Source organism: Peromyscus leucopus, chromosome 15 (genome assembly GCF_004664715.2).
Source record: "Peromyscus leucopus breed LL Stock chromosome 15, UCI_PerLeu_2.1, whole genome shotgun sequence".
Taxonomy (NCBI): domain Eukaryota; kingdom Metazoa; phylum Chordata; class Mammalia; order Rodentia; family Cricetidae; genus Peromyscus; species Peromyscus leucopus.
In genome coordinates this window covers 36,895,500-36,916,856 of record NC_051076.1, presented here as the reverse complement: position 1 = coordinate 36,916,856, position 21,357 = coordinate 36,895,500, and the positions used below count along the sequence as shown (strand labels likewise).

Here is a 21,357-nt window from a genome sequence, read left to right as displayed (position 1 = left end):
TTTCAAATTAGTAAGAAGTGTCTCCTCCCACCCCCTTTCTTTGATTTATCTAATTTGCTGTCTGAAATTTTCCTTTTCTCGTAACTTAAGGACGGGAATGCAAACCGCTGTCACTCTCCCCTTTAGTAATGCTGGACAAATTTGAGTGAAGGGCAGGAGTTTACTTACAGTGTTACTGAAATGCAGAGACTCAAATGTATACAAGAATGAGGAAGTGGGGGTTCCTTCAAATGTAATAATTTATTTCAGGTTCGAAATACAGTTTCACATTTTCACACTAGGTACATGACCTTCAAGGATGATACAGGCTTTAGGAATTTGCTTCAAAAATCCCATTCACAGAATCCATATTAATCCAGCATTAAGAAATCCCCAAAGTGCCAAAAAAGACATGTTAATTAGAGAATAAACAGAGAAGACAAGCTTTGACTTTTATATACCCATCATTCATAAAAAAGCAAAAGGGAAATTTGACTCAGAACAGGGAGAGAAGAGGAACATTTACAAGCCCATGAAACAAAAGCTGTGCATAGGAAATAAAGCACACAAGGTCATAGTGGTAGGGTTTCTGAGAAATGATTTCCACAGATTGGCAGCAGTCGGTGTAAGACAGTGGAGTAACTTTTGTATACTTTGAAAATATTATGAATAAAGTTTAGGGAATTTAAAGGTAAAAGCAATAAGGAAATTAATGCCTTGAGCTGAGCCACATGTGAAGCCCTTGACCAGTGGAATGAGAAGTCTCACCAGTATACCAGTACTAGCAGATCTTAAACAGGAGATTCTGAGGTTCCCGTCTCTTGCTCTCATACATATAAATATTCTTACATGTATTTATATATACACAACTAACAATACATATACTATATATACTTCAAAAATATTGTTAAAGTTTCACATACAGAGCACCACATAATTTTAACACATCAGCTAGACAGCCTATTATCTAGAAGACAAATAGTTATTTAGAAAAGACTAAATGATCTGATGAACTATCCATTATTTCTCTAAAATTGGCTTCATTCACAGGAACTTTGAGTCCACAGCTAGTAGTCCTAGGTGAAATGTTGTAAAACTCATGACTTGAGTCTTACACACAGTCATCTCTCACTGAATTAAGACAGTTTGGAGATCTGTTTAGGCTTTATTCTCCATCTGACAGAGATTCCCATCGATTTAAAGTGAATATATAGTTTTCTAAATGCAAAAGGTTTACCTGAAAGAGTAGATAACATACCTCCAAGGAGTTAAGTAACCTGTCCCCTGCATGTTTTACAGTTTTGCTCAGAAAGATCCATCCCTTTCATTATGTTGCTACCTCTCTGTATTCTTTTAACTTGTACTGTAGAGAATAAATGACCATACAGATCAACTTAGCTTCTTAAGAGTCAACTCAACAATCTTTAAATAACACAGTTCTAACTAGAGACCTTAGAGAAAAGCTTCCAAGTCTAATACTTTTTATCAGAGTATCACCAAAGGGTAATGCCTTTAGGTAGCAGTGCTGTGGGTTTCATTCCTAATGATTATAGACATTACTCTACCTTGTCCTGGTTGTCATCGCTCTACCTCAACCTGGTTATCATAAGCTTTGTGCCCCTCATAATATATACAGTATGAGTTATAAAATCTGTGTATCTCATGTACGTTATGACAAATGAACTACTGTAATCACAGGTTATGGCAGATCTTCCCAACATATATCATATGTTAGCACAGTTAAAAATATATTCATATTCTTACATACTGAGCACAGGTTTACACTGATATTTATACTCATACATACATACATATATATATAATGCACATATTATCACATTCATGCTTAATGGCATGTTAGCAAGTGCTTTTGAACTTACTCAAAAAGTACATGAAATAGATGTTTACTATGTATATAGTGTATTCCTAGAGACATGCAGAGAAAATAAGTACACAGAGAACATCAACACTTGTCACATACTGGTATCAGGTCCCATTTCATATTTTAGAGTTATGGCTACAGTCTAAAAAAAATCACAAATTAATCTATGTGACTACTTAATTCTAAATTCAGAATGCTTCTAACACAGAAATTGTTTTATTATGCTTTTGGATAGAATGAGTATGTATCTGCACAAACAGTGAAATTGCCAATAAATAGACCCTACTGCTCTTCTATGCTGAAAACACACCTAAAAGCAATATTCAAGAAGGTTTTCTTAGTAGATGACTTTGGGGAATGTATCTGTTCTAAATCAATACTGTTTCATATTCCATCCACAATTAAGTAAACGGTTATTCCAGTTAGTCAACATGCATGCAAAGTTTAGCATGTGACAGTGAAACTGGATTTACTTAATCAAACAAGTAGTTTTTTTTTTTCAAATCCTAGAAACACTGGGTTTATTTTTATTATGCTAGACAAGATAGAGCTACACCTATTGTGCTAACAACATCAGAATCATCAATCAGGAGGTTGCACAAGAGATTAGAAATGGAATGGGAAATGGAAGGCCCTTCGAGCTTACATTCCCATTGTAAGGCCTAATGTGCATGCCACTCCACAGACCCTACACTCTAGAATGTCAGGCTCCCCTCACGTTGGTGTCTCCTGTTAGCAGGATGCAAACCCTTCGAACTGCAATAAATTGAAAATATTCTGGAATGCCATTGCTGAAATTCTGGGGTGGGTGGTGGGTGGGGGGTTCTGGGTGCCACTGATATAACATGGTAGCAAAGAGAACAAAACTGTCCTGACAGATGGAGACGTTTGGGACAGGGCATCTGTGGATCAAGAAGCAAAAGCCAAAGATGACAAATGTCATTGTTTACGACTAAGATGAGTGGGAAGAAACCTGGAGAGACAAATCCCCCATTTTCCTTGACATTGGTTTGTGCTGATCTGAGAACACACCAGTGGTTTTCTGCAATATTTTCCTCTAACAGAAGGAAATTTTTGAAATACAGCAAGATACAAAACCACAGTTAAGTACATAGCCAAACCCTGAAGCATCTAATTCATTAGCTGCCTATTTTAGAGAACTCAAAGAAGCAAAGGGAATCCTAAACAGAGGGAGTTTCATGAGAAGACCCCACTCTCTATTAGTTGTTTGATTATGAAGGTTTGCTTACTGTTTTTCCATTTAGTTGGAACACTGTTTTCAAAGACAATGTGCATCTCGTATGTTAGTTCCATTCACAGATATTTTTTTTTCCAATGGGAAAAATGAGAGAAGTGAAGAGTAGTGATATTTTATGTCACTTAAAGTTTGAAAATACCCCTTTTGTATGTCTCATATTCTCTAATTATAAGTGGGATAGAGCCCATTAGAATAAGTTCAACGCAGTGCCATTTAACTTGGATTATTATTTTTTTTAAATAATGGTTAAAAGTTTTTACGTCATATTTTAGGGCTACCTGCTTCAGGTAGAAACTGCACAGGAAATTAAAATGGAATTCACATACAAGTCATGTTTGCTGCCTTCAAAGGGAGACAATGCAGTTAGTAAAACCTAATTTACTTCTGTGAATATGGAATAATGTCATGGGACGCACAATTCAATGAATGTCTCTGCTGTCTGGGAGCAGTTCGCAGACAGAATTCCAGTTGGCTTCTATCTGTCTCCTACATGTTAATCATCTGGTCGTAGGTAGTTTAAAACTTAGCCTCGAGGCTGAACTATTAACCTCTAGGCTAGACTGCTCTTGTAAATTTTAGAAATTGAAAATTTGTTCTGCAGCTCAATATTGCAAAGGCATTTTGGGAGCAAGCTGGAGCAGGGCATCTGTAAACATGTGAGCTGTGCTCCTAAACCATGGTATCTCTGATGAGTTTGCATACAGGGACCACACTTCCAATGCAATTGTGTCATTACATTGCAAGATTTAAGAGAGTCTGGAATGGGTAGAGACATTCTAGTTGTTTTAAAGGGATTCTTGCATAATCACTTATATGTAAACCATAGGAAACATGTATTAACATACATTTAACTTTGCTCCAGCCGAAATAATAGTAATAATAACTAAATAGAGTTAGATACCCATGTCAAAAAATCAACTGTAAAATTAAACATTTTCAATGTCAGCCTTCCTTCATCAGAGCCTACAGAGAGGTAAATATGAGATAATAAATAGGTACTATTTCCCCAGAGACTTTTAGAATGGTGATATTTTTGCTGCTTCCTTCTGGAAGTAGCCAAATCTATTGACTGATTTTTTTGGTCATTACCAAACAATCCAGGCATTGTTGCTTGCGCTTCTAGCATGAAGCAAAACACACTTGGCACTGGGAGAAGCTCCCTACTTAGAGCAAACCCTGTAGACTTTCCCTTTGCTAACTGCCTCAAGCTCCTGAAAAGCTTCCTTCTTTTTTTTTTTTTTTTTTTTTTTTTTTTGGTTTTTCGAGACAGGGTTTCTCTGTGTAGCTTTGCGCCTTTCCTGGGGCTCACTTGGTAGCCCAGGCTGGCCTCGAACTCACAGAGATCCGCCTACCTCTGCCTCCCGAGTGCTGGGATTAAAGGCGTGCGCCACCACCGCCCGGCTCGAAAAGCTTCCTTCTTAAACAATCCTAATTTTAAAATCTCGCTTCCTAGCGGGCTTATGGGATAAAGACGGGAAAGAAATCTAAATAGGTAATTATGGAGTAGGTAGTGACATCGGTAGCAGACAACAGAATCTCTGTCATCTTAAACAGAATGTGAGGGAGAAATTGATGTGGCTCTAAGCTCACTCTTAATGTCTGTTAAGAATTGTTATAAGCTGCTTCGTAGACAACTTAGAAAACTCTTCAGATATATGTTGGATAGATAAATGGTACCAAAGTATAGGACTGCTATACAAAACTACCTTGGTCAGTACAACATATTAAGTCTCTCTACAGGTTAGCAGTTTTTCAGTCAAACCCCAAAGGTCTGGCATACCATGAGCAATGAAGACGGGTGATGAATACATTAGTAAAACTGGCTACTTGCCTATGGATGTCCATACATGCGACTACTCATGGTTGACTGCAAAGGTTACAGAATATGTTGCTTTTGCATAAATCATTAGTGATTAATTGCCATGCCAGACACTTCATTTAGTCTAACAGTGAGGATTCTAGTGGACGGATTATAGTGGGGCGAGTTGGCGATGGAGGTGGCCTCCGGCTAGAAAAAGAGAAAGAGACAGGTAAAGAAACAGGTATAATAGCAGAATTATTCTTCAGGACATTGACAAAGAGCCATCATGCGCATGCACATGCAATTCAGGTCAGTAGGAGTGGTCCCAATCTGCAGTGATTCTAAGATTGTCACCTTTGAGTCATCCTTGCATCCTAATTTTCAATGGAAATTGTGTATTTTTCATTATGCAGATCTTTATCAAACCAAAGAGATTTCTCCCAATACTAATACGGATATGAAGTAATTTGAAAGCTGCTGTGAAACATACTGTAGAGATCTCTGACAGTTGAGCACAGTGGTTATAGAGCAGCAGTTCTCTGTGTGGGTCACAACCCCTTTGGCAAACCTCTATCTCCAAAAATATTTACATCACAATTCATACCAGTAGCAAACATATAGTTATGAAGTAGCAATGAAAATAAATTTATGGTTGGGGGCCACCACAACATGAGGAACTGTGTTAAAGAGTTACGGCATTAGGAAGGTTGAGAACCACTGTTACAGAGGGTGAGCTGTGCGGAGGTATGCCCACTCTGGGAACTAATAAGGTGTATTAAGTATCAACGATGGTTTTGAATCTTTGTCTCTGCCAGGATCTTAATTACACTTCTCTTTGCTTTTAGCAGTGGTTCCCCCCAGTTCTTATTTTGCTTCTAATCACAGACCATAGAAAATCAGAAATCGAGACTTTGAGAGTTTTCTGCAGTGGTTATGAACAGGCTAGATGTGAGTACCCATGTAAGCTGCATGAGTGACAGCTGTGTTTGGAGTCTTGCAGGGTTCATCAAGATTTGTAGTAATATTAGCCACTATCTGATGGCCATGGCGTTTCTGAAAGCCATCCACGTGCTTATTGTACTTGAGAAGTTCAACATTATCAAGTCATAGCATTTATTTCTTGAATACATTTACATCATAACTATGTTAATGAGCTTCCTCTGTGTGTGTGCCATATACGCAGATACCTTGGGAATACTTTTTTTTATAATTCTCTAATTCAACACATGACCTAAATGGAAATTATTTTACTAATCTTCCTAGCTGAGATTTTTTTTTTCAAAAGACCCTTTTTAGAATTGTAGTCATGTCTCTGAACTGGAAACACTAAGTTGACTGGATTGGATACCCGTTTACTGGGGGTGAAGCCCCACAGTTGGAAAAGTTGAAGAGAACAACGATGGAGTGCCTCAAAACCACACCCTGTTTCCTGGTGGTTAGAGCTGGCACTGTCATTGCAAAGGCATTGACGCTGACAAACTGTCATTAAGTAACAAACAAAAAACAAAAATCCAAGCTGTACGATAAAGGTTGAAGCCAAAGGGAAATCAGAGCAGAAGAGGCATTATTGATTTAGTGGTGAAACCACTGACTACTTATTGATTTAATAGTGAGACTGTTGACTACTTTAGCATGAAGTCATGAAGAGTCCCTTTTTCCTATTCCTAAAAATTGGCTAGGAAACAACAGTTCATTCTAATTTAATGTCCTATACTAGTAATACTATTCAGTAGTGACTAGATTTTTAAAAGGATGCATAGAGATACTTATTGGCAGAGGAACAAACATAATCAATGCTAGTTGTTCAGTGAACAAGCCCTTTAGCAGAAAGATTTCTGTGACCACCCGAACTTCTTGGCAGTTCTCCACTGGGAAAAAGCAATTTTCTTCCCACGACTATGCAAAAACAATTTTTCTTTGGTTAATATATTCTTCCGTGTTTGAGACGACCATTCACATTCCTTTTAGCTTATATCCCAAGTCTTGAACCTGCACCAGTGGCTCTTTTGATGGGGAGGTCAGAGGTTATATTTATGTCATGCAGTGCTTAGTGTGGTGTTACACGTAATTTTGTTCTCAGTGACTTTTCATGTTTCTAGATATTTCTCAGTGAAGTAGGCCTTCTCTGACCTGCATTCCCTTTCCTAATATAGCTGCTTCAATGATGATGTGGTCAGTCATCACAGTGAATTCTAATTAGGCTCATATTCTCATTTTTACTGATTAGGAACACCCTGTTTTACTCATCTCAGTATTCCTGCAGTGCCTGGTGCACAGCTTACCATCTAGTTAGAGTCTGACAACTGAATACGTTGGAAAAGAACCCTGGAAGTAAGAAACACCTGATGTTATGATAGCCATTGGTCTTATCATATAGAAAGGGTGTCATTAATAGTGACCATAGCCTGCTTTTTTTCCAATTGTCTTTTAGATGTTATTGTTTTAAAGTGTGTGCATGCACATGAATGTAGGTGCCTACAGAGGCCAGAAGGTGGTGTTGGATTTCTTAGAGCTGAAGTTACATTAGTTGTGAGCCACCTGATATGGATATTGGGAACAAAACCTGGGTCCTATGGAATAGCAGTATATATTCTCAACCACTGTGCATCTCTCTACCACCCCCCATGTGTGTGTGTGTGTGTGTGTGTGTGTGTGTGTGTAGGATTGAGAACTAGAGATTCTTCCTATGCATTATTTTATTACTCAATTCTTTAGTGTTTGGAATAGTATTAAACAATAGTGTCCCATCTCCAAGGAGTTTGGCAAATAATGTAACCTATGGAGATGTGTTTTTAGTAATCAAACAGTTAAGAAATATGGGAGATGATAGCCAGAATTTAGACTTGAAGGGGGAAGGCTCTACTAGGGTGTAATAATATGCGGGTTTAGGGGGGTGTCAGGTTATGGATTCAGTGAGACTCAGGATACAGAAGAGCAGATTGGAAACTGTTGTACACGAGCGAACACGATAAGTTAGACAGAGGCTTGTAACCCAGAGAGAAAGGAATGCAATTGAGGTAGATCTCCTGGCCCTCTTGTTGGGCCACTTCCCAACATTTTACTGCCTGAACTCCCAGTACATTTAAAGTTCCTGGAGAACAGAGGATGCACATGTTGCTTTACTGTGTATATTCAGCATTTTTTTACATTGAGATTCAGGAGCACTGAAAAAATATTTGCTAAATAATGGACAAATGAATGAGTAACTGAAAAGTGCCTAAACAAGTTGGAGTCTAAGCTAGGTCAAGGTGATCAGGTCCCATGTGGCCATGTATATAACACTTTGGAGTTAGAGGATCATATTTGAGACAATATGTTCATATAGAAAACGTCCTGGAGCAGAAGTTTAAAAATACATCAAATATAGCTATAATTGCTTAATTATGTGGGTTTTTTTCCTTATGGAATGTCTGTGGGCTTTGTTTTTCTTATTTGTAACTCAGAGAATGGAGCCAGGCTTATTCATATATTTGTGCATTGTTCATCAACTACTATGTGGAGGGCATTGTGTCATGTAATTTTAAGAAGCTTGGAATCTACTCTTGAGCAGCAGGGCAAGTGAACTCTGATAAACGTGCAAGCGGCTTTTATTGTAGCACTATATCTTAAATGTGGCACAATGGGGTGAAGTTCTATAGTTCGTGACCTGAGTACACACCCTGACAAGCTTGAAAATGGGACAACGTGGTCACAATAAGGGCAATGGTGATTTGAAATACTACATACCAAGTTTGCAAACGGTAAGGGAATGTAGACCTATGCTGACCAAAAGGGACTAGAAACTAAATGAGTGCCAGAGGGAAGACTTCGATGGTGGGAATGGGGGAAGGAAAGAAAACTGAGTATTTGGGTGGCAGAGCAGATTCTCATGAATCTCTTCAACCTTGGACCAGGCTTTGGGGTGGTGGTGGTGGTGGTGAATGATGAACAGTAGTGGGCAGTGGCAGAGAGGAGACTATGTAGATACAAATTTTTGCTAGCTGTCAGGCCTGGTATTCATTTTGTTTACCATACCCCAGAATTTAGCATGATCTTTGGTTCACAGTAAATTGGTTTCTTTCTTTCTTTTTTTTTTCCAAATGAATAAATTAGGAAAACCTGTTCACTTGTGCACTCATTAGGGATATCCCTGCGGCCATAAACTGAAAAAAACTCTACATAGCCGTGTGGTGAATTAATGACAGAAGTAAAAAAGGAAGGTTAAGATACCATTATGTTCCCTCAAAATGATTAAGACATCTTTGGAATATGTCCAGTTTCAGATTAAAGAAATCCATATATGTGCAATACATGCAATTAAAAAACCCAGAAGAGTCTTGACCCATTTACTCTTTTGGAAGAAGTGAACATTATTTTATTTCTAAAACAATAAGGAAAGTAGACTGTATTGTAAAACACTGCTAGGAAATACTAAGATGTGTACCAACTTCAACACTAAGAAGGTATGTAAGGTCTACTGTTCTAATTTATTTCATTGGTCCAATTCCTAACCATTCCCATTTCCAAAGACATTCACCTCACAAGACAGTTTGTTTGGGGCAAACTTATTTGTTTTGTACCAAATTTTCCTCAGTTGCTTTGTTAAGCGATGGGCTTCATTAAGTAATCCATTACATTGAAATGGAGCATCTTGTATCATTTAACATTTATTGAAACACTGTGTTGTGTGTGGGCGGTTTATGGTTATGATAGAAGAGCCATGTTTCTGCTTTCAAATCAAAGGAAAAGATGTAAGACTTGAAGTTGTGGCTGCAGGGATGGCCCATTTACAGGATTTTGGACAATGCAGTTTTTGTAAGAAAGTCCGATGCTCATGCAGGGTGGGTGGCATTTTGGGCAGAAGCTGGCTTCACTGATAAGGTTGAGAAGCCACCATTTGTTTCCTTCTCTCACTTTATTGTCTTTTAAGAATAGAAGTCTAATTCCATCTGTTCTTCTTTCTGTTATCTGGCCTTGAGTGTTCATGATGTGAGGCCAGTCTTAATGGGTTCAGGGAGACTCCACCAGGACAGACTGCATTGTTCATCAGCTTTGGGGTGGTGTGTGTGTGTGTGTGTGTGTGTGTGTGTGTGTGTGTGTGTGTGTGTGTGTGTTTAGGTGTGTTTAGGGAGGCCAGAGTTGGAGTCTTCCTCAATCACTCTTCACCTTAATTTTCTAGACAAGGAGCTCCCAGATTTGGCTAGGCCAGTTGGCCAATAAGTCCCAGAGATCCTCCTGTGTCCCCTTTCCCAACACTGGAATTACATTCCCCAAACACACCCACCATTCTTGAGATTTGTTTTGAAGTGTGGTTGCTGGGTATCCCAAGGCAGGTTCTCATACTTGCACTGGTAAGCACTTTTTACTAACGGAGACTTCTCTGCAGCCTCCATCTGAGCAGTCTTCTAAACTTCCCGTGGGGTGAGCTCCCATCTTACACTTTTTACTATAGCATTCCGTGGCACGCGCTGGGGGCACTGTGACAATGTGGAGATCATGAATGTGAGTGGGATGCAGCTGGGTCTAACTCAGGATGGAGGGCATCTTTGAGTAAAATGGGAAGGCAGCTGTGAGCCAGGCCTTCACATCCTCCTTTGAACATTTCTTCTATGGGAGCAGTTGCAGGATGCAGGGTTTTAGGTGTCAACATTGTATTGTGTTTGGGTTCTTATTTGGGGAATTTTTAAAATAGGTATTACATATTTAGATGGTGCTGGGCTAAACTCAGAAAAAATGCTGTGATACTCATGATTTTGTCCAAATGGAAGATATTTTATAGTTTTATTATAAACAATGCTCAGGGTACTTACTCTCTGGCATAATTTTTTTGCCTCTTGTGGCTTAAGGAATGTCACCAAGCTCATTGTTGTCCAAGAATAGTTTGTAGTAGATGTATAAAAGTATATAAAATTTGCTGTCTATTTGAAATGCCTAAAGATAATGTGACTCACTACATCTAAGAGGCGACATATAGTTCACATTAAGAATAAACACTTGAAGCCAGGCGGTGGTGGCGCACGCCTTTAATCCCAGCACTTGGGAGGCAGAGCCAGGCGGATCTCTGTGAGTTCGAGGCCAGCCTGGGCTACCAAGTGAGTTCCAGGAAAGGCGCAAAGCTACACAAGAGAAACCCTGTCTCGAAAAACCAAAAAAAAAAAAAAAAAAAAAAAAAAAAGAATAAACACTTGATTTTATTATATACATACATATGTATATAATGTATCATTAGGAAAATAAGAATCAATTTATGTGACTTGAAATGAGAACATAAGGACAAAATTGTCCACAATCTTTATTTGGTGATGTAAGCTTGTACTAACCTTGATAAGTTAGTCTCTGAGGTAAATAGAAATAAAATGTACTTTGTGAAAGTTTATTTAGATTGCTCTATAGATCAGATTTAGGTTTCTCTAACAGGTATGATGTGATATGCCTACAACAACAACAAAAACAACCCAGCTTTTCAATGACTCATTCACATTAACTCTGTCTCAGCTGAAGGTGAGGAAAAAGATTTTACAACATTGACTCAGATTATTTCAGTAGACTTATTGAAAGAAAGTGTATTTATATGGGTTTGTAAAATACATTGTGTGGCCCTACTCCTCATACTGGGTCATGGGGAGGTGCTGGGTCTTACCACAACTTGATATGCCATGTTTTGTTGATATTCATGATATTCACGATAAGCACAAACAGGAAGAGTGGATCGGTGGTTGGGAAAAGAGTGGGGTGGGGGTGGATGGGGACTGGAAGAAGAGGGAGGGGAAACTAGCTAGGATGTAAAATAAATAAATTTATTTAAAAAATAGACTGCGTGGGGGGCCAGCCTCCAAAGCAAAATTTGATTAAGCATTGCAGGTCAATCATTTGCATTCTTTCTTTCCCTGTGTGTACACAAGGTGCTATGTTGACAAGATATGCAAAGAAAGATTGTCACTGTCTGGAAGGCTTTCTTATTAGGACAGAGCCAGGTTAGCAATGACAGAAGCAGATAAGTGTTCACATAGAGCTGTGCTAGCAGAGTTTGGAAGGGGCACTTGGAGTCTTACCTTAGTGTGTGTGTGTGTGTGTGTGTGTGTGTGTGTGTGTGTGTGTGTGTGTGTATGTATGTATGTATGTATGTATGTATGTAAGAAAAGGACTTCTTGAGGGTCTGGTGTTTCAGGAATAGGAATAGGTGTATGTGGAGGAAAGGAAGCCAGGAAAGGTACCCATCCTTTAGCACAAGTATCAAGGCACTTGTTTTGCTCCACATCCCAATGAAGTGATGAAACAACTTCGAGAGCTTAGAGGATGTTTAGGTGTAGGAAACGATGATGTTTAAAAGACTAGTTGTGATATTATTTTTTCTCTGTTGGCCTCTGTACTATATCATTAACAACAGGTAAGTTGAGGAGAGGAAGCCAGGGCTAAAGAAGATGGAGAGAGGCAGACATAAGAACATAGCCTGAGAAAACAGAGGTGGGACCTCTGTTTTTCTGGACATTTACAGCACATGGCTATTGAATTAAGTCAGGTGGCATTCCTCAGTGAATTCCCTTCCTCCTTTCCTCCTCTTTCTCCTTCTTCCTTACAGTCCTTCGTCTCTCTCTCTCCCTCCCTTCCCCTTCTTTTTCTCCCCTAGGAAGAGACCTCCCAGGACTCTGCTCCACAGAACCCATTCCCATTAATAGTAGAGGAGTAAGAACCTTCTCCATACTCCTTCTCCTCTGCCCTTTCTTTTCCTGGTCCTCACCTCCCTCCTACCTCAGGCTCCAGGAGAGGGAGGATCTGATTTTGCCATCTGGAGGAAGGAAGTGAGGCTCTGAAGTAGGTACCCAGAAGGAGCTATGGGAAGTTTCCACTTCCAGGATGTGCAGTCCCCTGGCATTAGAAGTCATGGAAAAGAAAAAGCAGGAGGAGGGAGGGAAAACACAGTGATCTGCACCTCTGAACGAGACAGTAAACTCACTTCTGCTTTAGGAAAGACGAGCACGACCTTGGATGTCTTTCAGGCATAGGGATAGGGCTTGGGGCCTTAGTTCAGAGAAGGTAACTGGGTGATTAGAAAGGGGAGCAGGCCAATTCTTTTTGAAAAATTGCTTTACTGTAACAAAATAAATCTAAATCTGAAGATTTAGAAAAGACCAGGATGCACCAATGTTTTACTCTTGGCTGGTGACACCGGTGAGTCAAAAGGCCAGTTTTAAATGTGCTACACAATACTTTTCTTGCCCTTTGAGTGGCAAAAAATGGAGACAAAGAATTGCCATGATACCCATGGCCTACTCAATAGTGTTCTTAAAAAGTCCAGCAGGGGGAGCTCTAATATGCCTTAGAGCTCAACATTTAAAAACAAAAGAAAAAATTAAAGCAAACAGAAAAACAGAGAGGCGTTGTGCCTTGTGAGCTGCCATGTCAGTGAACAAATATGTGAAGAAGACCAATTAAATGCTCAGTGAGAGGGCAAGTGACAGCATTTTGTGTGTGTGTGCAGAGTGTCGCAGGGTCTTTCCTTTCCATGAGCCTGTTGTTCACAAAAGAGAGCAAAGCTGACTTCTGGGCAAGCTGAGAAGTTATTCTTTCCTCCTGAAAGGATCTTATTGTTTCTAGAGCAGCCTTGAACACTGGCTCAGAAACCACATTTTAAAACAGAATTTTCATTGTTGGTTGAAGGAGCTACCGAAATGCCAAATGGTTGAGTCCCTTACTCAGTGGCTTTTTTTTTTTTTCCTTCAAGTCAGAAAAATGCTGTGTTTGTAAAAAAAATTGGTGCTAAAAGGGCAAGAAATCATAGGTCCCCTGGGCCATGTAAAGAGAGAATTAGAGCTTTCAAACACACACACACACACACACACACACACACACACACACACACACACACACCAATGGCAACACAAAGAATTTTCTCAGGAAAACATCGAGGAGGGTGTGAACTTAGCAGTAATCAGACTAAGAGTTAGTCTCCATTCTGGACAGTGGTTGGGGATGGAATGAGTAAGTGGACGTTCAACATGATCAGAACTTAAAGAAAAATGTTCAATGAACCCTTCTATTCTCTTGCCAATATGAAGTCAAAGTTTTTGTTTTACACCTTGATGGTATGCCCACACCTAAAAATTTTTATACAAGCTCCTGCAGAAACTTTAACTAGACCAACTCAGACCAAGAGTCACTAAATAAAGCCAGTCTAGACAGAAAATCTATGGAAACCATATGTCCTTCAGGCATCTGTCTTACAAAGACTGCCATTGCCCTGGAGAAATCCTTCACAAAATATGCTCTTAGGAAAACAGTGCTGTACAGCCACATGGAGAAGTGCTTAAGATGACGGCTGGACTTGGAGAAAATAGAGCCAAAATGTTTATAAATGTGAGGGTCTCATTTCCATGCACATCTGTGTGTAAACAGTTTTGAAAGGATGGGCCAAGGTAGCTATCATTTATGTTTCCATTATTCTAGAAGGATCAAAAAAGTTTACAGTTTTTTTCTTCCAGGCTTCTACAGAATGTTAGACAGAGGGATCTCAAAACCGCTCTGTTCTCACCCGCAGAGAGCTGTTTTGAGTAAAATTGTACGTGGATGTGGCTAAAGAACCAGAACATTCTCTTCTGATTATTACCTCATCCTGTTGGCCTGCCAAGCACAGCTAGAAGACAGGTGTCTACCATAAGTAACTAGCGGAAGACTGTTCTATATAATGATGTGTAGGGCCAGAGTGACAAAGGAAATCAGAGCAGGGATGAATAAAGGAGAGGGGCTGCAAGGGATTTGCAGGAAAGGGGGATGCTCCTAAGCCTTGTTTTTCCAATTCGACACTGTCTTCTGTATGAGAGACAACGGCGCTACCACCCTACTCTCACGGGATTCCATTGGAAGATGTGCTTTCATTTTAACCGATTATATAGTGCTAACTATATAATCGGTTTAGGTTAGGTATAGATTCTGCAGGGGAAAAAGTAAAATATGCAAATTCCTATGACAAAAAAATAGCATTTCAATTGAAAACTGCAAACAGGCTACGGAGACCATGAAGCACTTGTAACTTGCAGAGATACCTTGGGGTCTCTCTAGACTATTTTACCAAAATTCCCCATTCTGCAGGGAAGGGGACTTGGGAACAATATAGTAGGACTGGTAAGTTGCCCTGGCATGAGTGTCCACATGTACTGTCCTCACCTAGAAGACTATGAATTAAGAGTATGTACCAAATAGACTCATGGAGAAAAAGGCCTCGAGTTAAAAACAGAGTGAAAGCTGCAAGAGCATAATTGGAAGAAAAAAAAGCATCAGCTCAATGTGTGTATTCAAAAATCATGAACTTTTAAAAGCCAAAGATTCAAACTGGCTTTCAAGTATTAAATATTAAGATGTTAATAGAATCATTTAGAGTATTGGAAATATTAAGGCAATGTAAACAATTACATTGCAGGGCAGAACACTAACCACTGTACATCATAGACGAACAATTATATCAACATCCCCTCATTACAGATTCCTGAACTGAACCATAGAGCATTTCACTAGGTTAATCGAAGGCTCCTGATGAGTTACAGGGATTTTTTTCTGAGCGCTGTTATTTATTGGTAGTTCTACAATTTGAATTTCGCTCTCATGCCGGTGGCTTACATACAGAGCATGGATTTTATTTTGCTTTCAGTCTTAGGTAAATGGAGGGAAATTCCTGCCATGCTTTGTCTAGTTAACACATTCACTAATGTTTCCTTAATTTTTCACCCCAGAAGCCAATAATTAAGATACTGTAGAACTTGCCTCACATGAAGGTTTATTATTTTAGTTGTTAAAATAGTTTCTGACACTATAGGGAGTGTTTTTTAAAAACCAGTGGATATTTGGCTGAGTTTTTACAGCTTTTTCTTGTGAATGCAATTGTAGTAGCAGGGAGTGGGAATGTCTTGTGGTGTAGGCCCTGGGGCATGATACTTAAAGGAAGGTTTACTTGAAGGAAAATTTTCATTCAGTTTTAAAATTAGCTTTGAGAATAATCACACTATGAACTTAAGAAAATACACATGGTCCAGAATGCATCTTATAAAAGTATCTATTGTCAAGCAAACTACCCAAAGTATTACAAAATGCCTTAGATGTCCTTCTTCCTGGGTATTACATGGTACACTCCTATAATCTGAACACTTGGGAGATAGAGGCAGGAAGATTAGGAATTCAAGGCTAGAGGTGGCCACATAGTAAGTTCAAGAAAAGAGTGGAAAATAAAAATAGCCAAAGTAGGCTTTCTCCTCTCTTTCTGCCACAAGAGATTATTGCATGCTAGATGAACTATACAATAATCACAGGTACTTGCAAATGATATATATTTGTGTTATATTGAATGTTTTATTGACGTATGCAGATGAAGGATATATCTAGACTACATTGCTTCCAAATATCTAAAACCAAATGCAAGTGTTCACATGGTGGAGGCAAATGGTATATTTGGTTGTAGAATAGGGCCATTTCCCAGATTAAACTGAAAGCTACTTGAGGCCTTCTCACACTGCCCACCTTCGTTTTTGGAGGGAGTGTGGTAGAGTTGAGAGAGGATCTTACTATATAGCTTGTGATGGCCTGAACTCACGATATAACCCAGGTTGGCTTCAAACTCATGATCCTTCTGCCTCAGCCTCCCAAGTTATGGGGCTATAGGTATATGCTGTTATGTCCACCTTTATTTTAGCTTCTCTTAGTTTTCAAATTTTGAAATATGTCTGTGGTCCAGTATCTATGATGATTTAGTCTTTATTTTCTTCTCTGCTTCTATACCATCCTTCCCATCAAAGAAACAGGGAAAGGATGGTGCTTATTGATGAATCTCATAGTTACCTGTATGTACATTTATGGGGTTCCTGTAAGAGCAGTGAGGAGCGTTATCATACCTTGTCTCATTTTTCTGGTGTTTAGATCATCCCCGTATGGGCAATTTCCTCTTTCTGAGTAACTGAAATCAAGAGGCTGTGCCCTGCCACACTGATGCTGAGACATGGAGAATTTGGCTAATTACCATTTTCACTACTCCCCGCCCCCCCAGGCCTGTGGACAGAATGAGTTCATGTGATTCGTGTGAACTGATTATTTTGACTGAAAAACAAGAGTGGATATTTCTCAGTGCTTATGGGAATGGTTAAAAAGAAGAAATTGGAGCATTTGGTATTTGTGGTTTTGCCTATCATGTGGCTCTGATGCCTGAAGAGCAGCCAGATGTGAAGAATGAGCCATGCCATGGAGAGGGTTCCTGAAAACCTTGTGGCTTTTGACATTGTCCTGTGTTGGAATTCTATTTTGAGTTAGAGTCGCCATGTGATCCAAACATACAAATACTCACGTAATGTGGCATCTACAAACGTGTAGTGTCTCTCAGACCCAGAGCCTTCCCAGAAACCCCTACTCTGGCACTGAAAATTCTAGCCTGACCAAAAGTGTAATATCCCTTTGGCAACAACATCGGTGAGCCAGATGGAGTCCATTTGGCAACTAAAGGGTGTAAATATGTGTTTAGATTCAGAGGGTCCCCCCAGACAATGCTTACAATATGTTGGCATGAGTAAGCTAAGGAATTCCAGTGTCAGAGACTTTAAAATTCTATGTTTAAGCAGCAATAAAAGCATGACAAGCAGGCGAAGCCATCAAACCCTCAGCTAAGTCCTCGACTCCTTTCTTATACTGCTGGAGTTAGGTGTCCCGGGGATGTCCATAGAGCAAGATGCTGCATTTACATTTTCATCTTTAATTTCCTGGCTGTCTTGCAAGGTTTGTCTAAATCTCACTTTTAATCTCTCATAGTAGCTGCTGAGTTGGAGGAAAAGAAAAGAAAAAAAAACAAAAACAAAAAAGCCTGTTCTCGTAGTTTTCTGCCTGGCTAAAAGGTAGACATGAAAGAGCCACGAAATCATACATCATGAGTTTCTGAAGTCTTTGGAGTGTCTGAGTGTGAAGCTTTCTTGAAAATCATCCTTTTCTTACAGTGAGGGGAATGAAAGAACATGTTGATGAAACTCGAGTCCTAACTGGCTTGTGTGCACCCCTAAGTCTGGCGTGTCTGCTTACACTGGGTGGGGTATTGCTCCCCTTTTTCTGAGCTGACTTCAACTTGTATATCGGAACATTCAGCAGATTCCAGCTGGTGACAGTGCTGCTGACTAGCCACAGGAAAAAATCCTCCTCCTCAGCCGTGCATTCTCCCTGGCCAGCGCCTCCTTTACCAGACTCCTGTCTTGGCTGCCTTCCTCTATCAATCGGGTGAAACCCAGGGCAGAACTGGGCACCCTGAAATGCAAAAGGGCTTGTGCTGCAGTGACTGAGCGTTTAGTGACTTAGAGCTGTTTGTTATTGACGTGAGCGATGGGCGCAGTTGTGTTTGCCTAACTGAACGCCTGTCGCCGCTGCTGCGCCAACAGCAGCTTAGGGTAGGGTGAGCTGTCTGCTGTCTGCATTTGGGTTATTTGTGGTTTGCATTAGGTAAGTCTTATCTCCCCTTTTTTGCTTTTGCTTTCCTGCAACATAGGCTATGTGGAAAAGATAAGGGGCACAGGGAAAGCAGACAGGCCAACCGATGTCTACCTAGACACTTCCACAAAGTTCACAAATTCTGACCTGTGGGACACTGAATGTGGTATACATGGGCCTCACCTAAAGAGACTGCCAATCATCTGATCTGTGGCAGGATGGAAACGTCTGTGTAAAATAGACTACTTTGCTAGACCCAAGGAGGAAACTGCTAAGATAATCTGACTTTCACTTAAACCATATTGAAAACAGGACCTGAAGAGTGAAAACCTTTGACATTAACCAATTGCTTCATTACAGCAAAATAGTATGTCGCCATAAGAATTGAAACAGTACACTGGAATAAGAATTGTCATGTAAACAGAATGAGCTTTTGGTGGTGTATATAACAGAGGGCCTTAAATAAAAGTGGACGTTTTCTTAAAGTGAACAGTGAAATTTTAGCTTCATTAAAGTACCATGAGCTCATCATGACAATTCATGTTGAACCTGCAGCAAATTATTAATTACATTTGGAGGCTTCAGTACCAATTTTTTTATAATATGTTTGCCTTGAAAATAAGAATTTGTTATAACAACTCAAAGTTCTGCTCTTAGCAATTATATTTTTGAATAATGTGGGTTTTTTTAAACTTTTAAATCTAGTTGCTTAAAAAAAAAAAAAAAACCCAGCTCCCTGACAAATCCGAATATCTGACTATAGTTTTTATTTTTTTCTTTGAGGGAGGCTAGTGGGGAGAACAGAAAATGCACAGCTGACATCACAAATCACAAGGTGATTTCATCCTTTGTCTAAATGACACTTGGCTGCTAAAAACATCAGTTTTAGAGGGCTGTTCAGGAGTAGAGGGGGTAAGTCAGGATGTTTCCATGTGTGACCGCAGGGGAATGACACCAGGTTAGTCACACGGGTTGCTTAATTTCCATGTACGCTGAGCCCCACGACTTCAAGGCTCGGCAGCTTCCTCCTTCATGGCACCAAACCTTGATGTGGGGGAGGCAAAGATATAAGAAGGATGGGTTTGTGGTTTGTCCTGACTTGAAATGTAGGGGACTGGCTGACAAAAACCCGAAATAAAAGGGATGTTGTATTAACTGTTATGTATAACAACAAATATAATGAATGGAAGAATTGGTACTAGGGTTAGACAATGCAGACCATAGAGATCAAACATTTAAAACTAAATTATGATGAAAACCAACTGGCCTTAACTTTTGTAATATGAGGGTATCTGTCATGTCTTTGGAAAGGAGTTTATACATAACTGATTTAGTCCTAAGGCTGCTGAAATGTGGGGCTTCTCTGTGTGCTATCTTAAGTCAAGGAAACCATAGAAGACATCAGTGAGAAACTCTGGGCAAATCTTGATGCTGCCCTGGGGTTGCCCACATACTGTGGGGGCTTTGTCTTTGTCGTGGGACTCACAAAGGACCATGTCTGGATTTCCGTCACCTAGGTGAGCTGAAGTCAAAACCAAATGGAACAGGACCAGGCTTGGCCATTTTTCAAAAGAAACCATCAGAGATGGTGAATGAGGGTGGGTCAAAGAAAGTATGTCTCTAGTTCAATTTTTCTAAAGGGGAAGATTGAGTGATGAGGTAAATGAAGTCTGTTCTTCCTTGACTGGAGACCCTTCCTCTCACCCTTATCCCTTTTGACTCTTGCAAAACAGCTTTCTCCAAGGGAAGGGGAGATGACAAATGAGTGAAATGGTGCCAGAGTTAGCTGGTGCCAGGAAACGCACACTCGGATTCAGCTAATTTGTCCTGTTAATGTCAAAGGCTGTAATCTCCAATTAACTAATTTTAAGAAGCAGTAACTAAAAATAGCTATGCTAACTCTGATGATGATGATTGGGACCTGCAATTAAAAGAACTGGTGCTCTAAAGAGGTGGTGCTGTCCGCTTGAGACCAGCCTTCGAAACAAAGCCGTGGCTGGTGTGGATTTTCAAACAGGGTTTTGTCCCATGAGAGAACTTGAATGGAGAGAGTCAAGCCTTAGACAAATGTCCCGAAGATTTGTGTCCACTCAGCTTACTAATGACAGAAGCATCCGTGCTAGTGGGGCTCTCTGAGATGCTCCCCAGTTCGGGTGGAATTAATTAAAGCAGGCATGCAGTTTGCAGTATTTCCTGCTCTCCCACCAAAAGGCTCCAAACACAGAAACCAGAACAGCTCGAGAGCTGAGCCAAAAATGACTCCACCACCTTGCCCTCCGCCTCTTCCTTTATATTGAAATGGAAAGATGCTGGGTAAAAAGACAGTGGATTGATTCAAGGTTCCTGAGCCATCAAGGGCTTTAATAACCTTGGGATAGGGTGAAAATAAAAGTCATCATCACCAGTTGCCAATTCATTCAAAATATCAGGAGGAAAACTGCCCAGGCACAAGCTAGGGCGGCTGAATCTTTTGCCTCTAGAAGTTCAGTTATTGCCTTTGTAATATTAAAGGCCAGCAGGGAGCCCGGAGGGTTACCTTTTGTGCTGTGTTGCTGTGTTGTGAGTTTCTGGTTTCAGGTTAAAAAAGGAGGAAAGGTCCCTTAAGAAAGCAAAGAACTTTGAGGATGGGTGGAACCAGATTTTCTCCTTGAAAAGCAGTTTTTATTTTTATTTTTCCTGGAGATGATGGATAGGGTGCATCTCGATTTTTTTTTTTAAGAGAAAATAGAAGCAAATTACAGAAGGAAGAGAATATATAGACACTAGTGCAAGGTGTTTCAATAAGAGCGTTCTTCATTTTCTTCCTTTCTTTCTGTTTTCCTTTCTCTTTCTTTTCTTTCTTTCTCTCTTTTTTTGAAATCTTAAACCCCATTTCTGGCTTGCATTTGGTAGGATTCCTGCTCTGGCTTTTATTAAAAACAGACGGGTGTTCAGAATCTTCCATCTAAAGCAAGGCTTTAATAGGCGTCGGGACCCTGACCGGCCTCCAGCTCTGCTCAGGTGACTCCCACCACA

At 39.9% G+C, this 21,357-nt stretch overlaps 1 protein-coding gene across 8 annotated transcripts in view; it reads right to left on the bottom strand.

Moving 5' to 3' along the window:
- Dnm3 (dynamin 3) overlaps positions 1 to 21,357 on the bottom strand; it is a 500,231-nt gene that overhangs the window by 4,392 nt on the left and 474,482 nt on the right. For 3 of the 8 annotated variants that reach the window (XM_028864442.2, XM_028864443.2, XM_028864445.2), the window contains one exon: positions 4,531 to 5,127. The exons of 2 other annotated variants lie outside the window; for them this stretch is intronic. In XM_028864442.2, coding sequence (XP_028720275.1) covers positions 5,058 to 5,127 — 70 coding nt within the window. In that variant the 3' untranslated portion in view covers positions 4,531 to 5,057. Of the gene's footprint in view, positions 1 to 4,530; positions 5,128 to 12,626; positions 19,387 to 21,357 lie in introns of those variants that run through there. 3 more of the 8 variants (XM_028864441.2, XM_028864444.2, XM_028864446.1) reach the window with 3 other exon arrangements.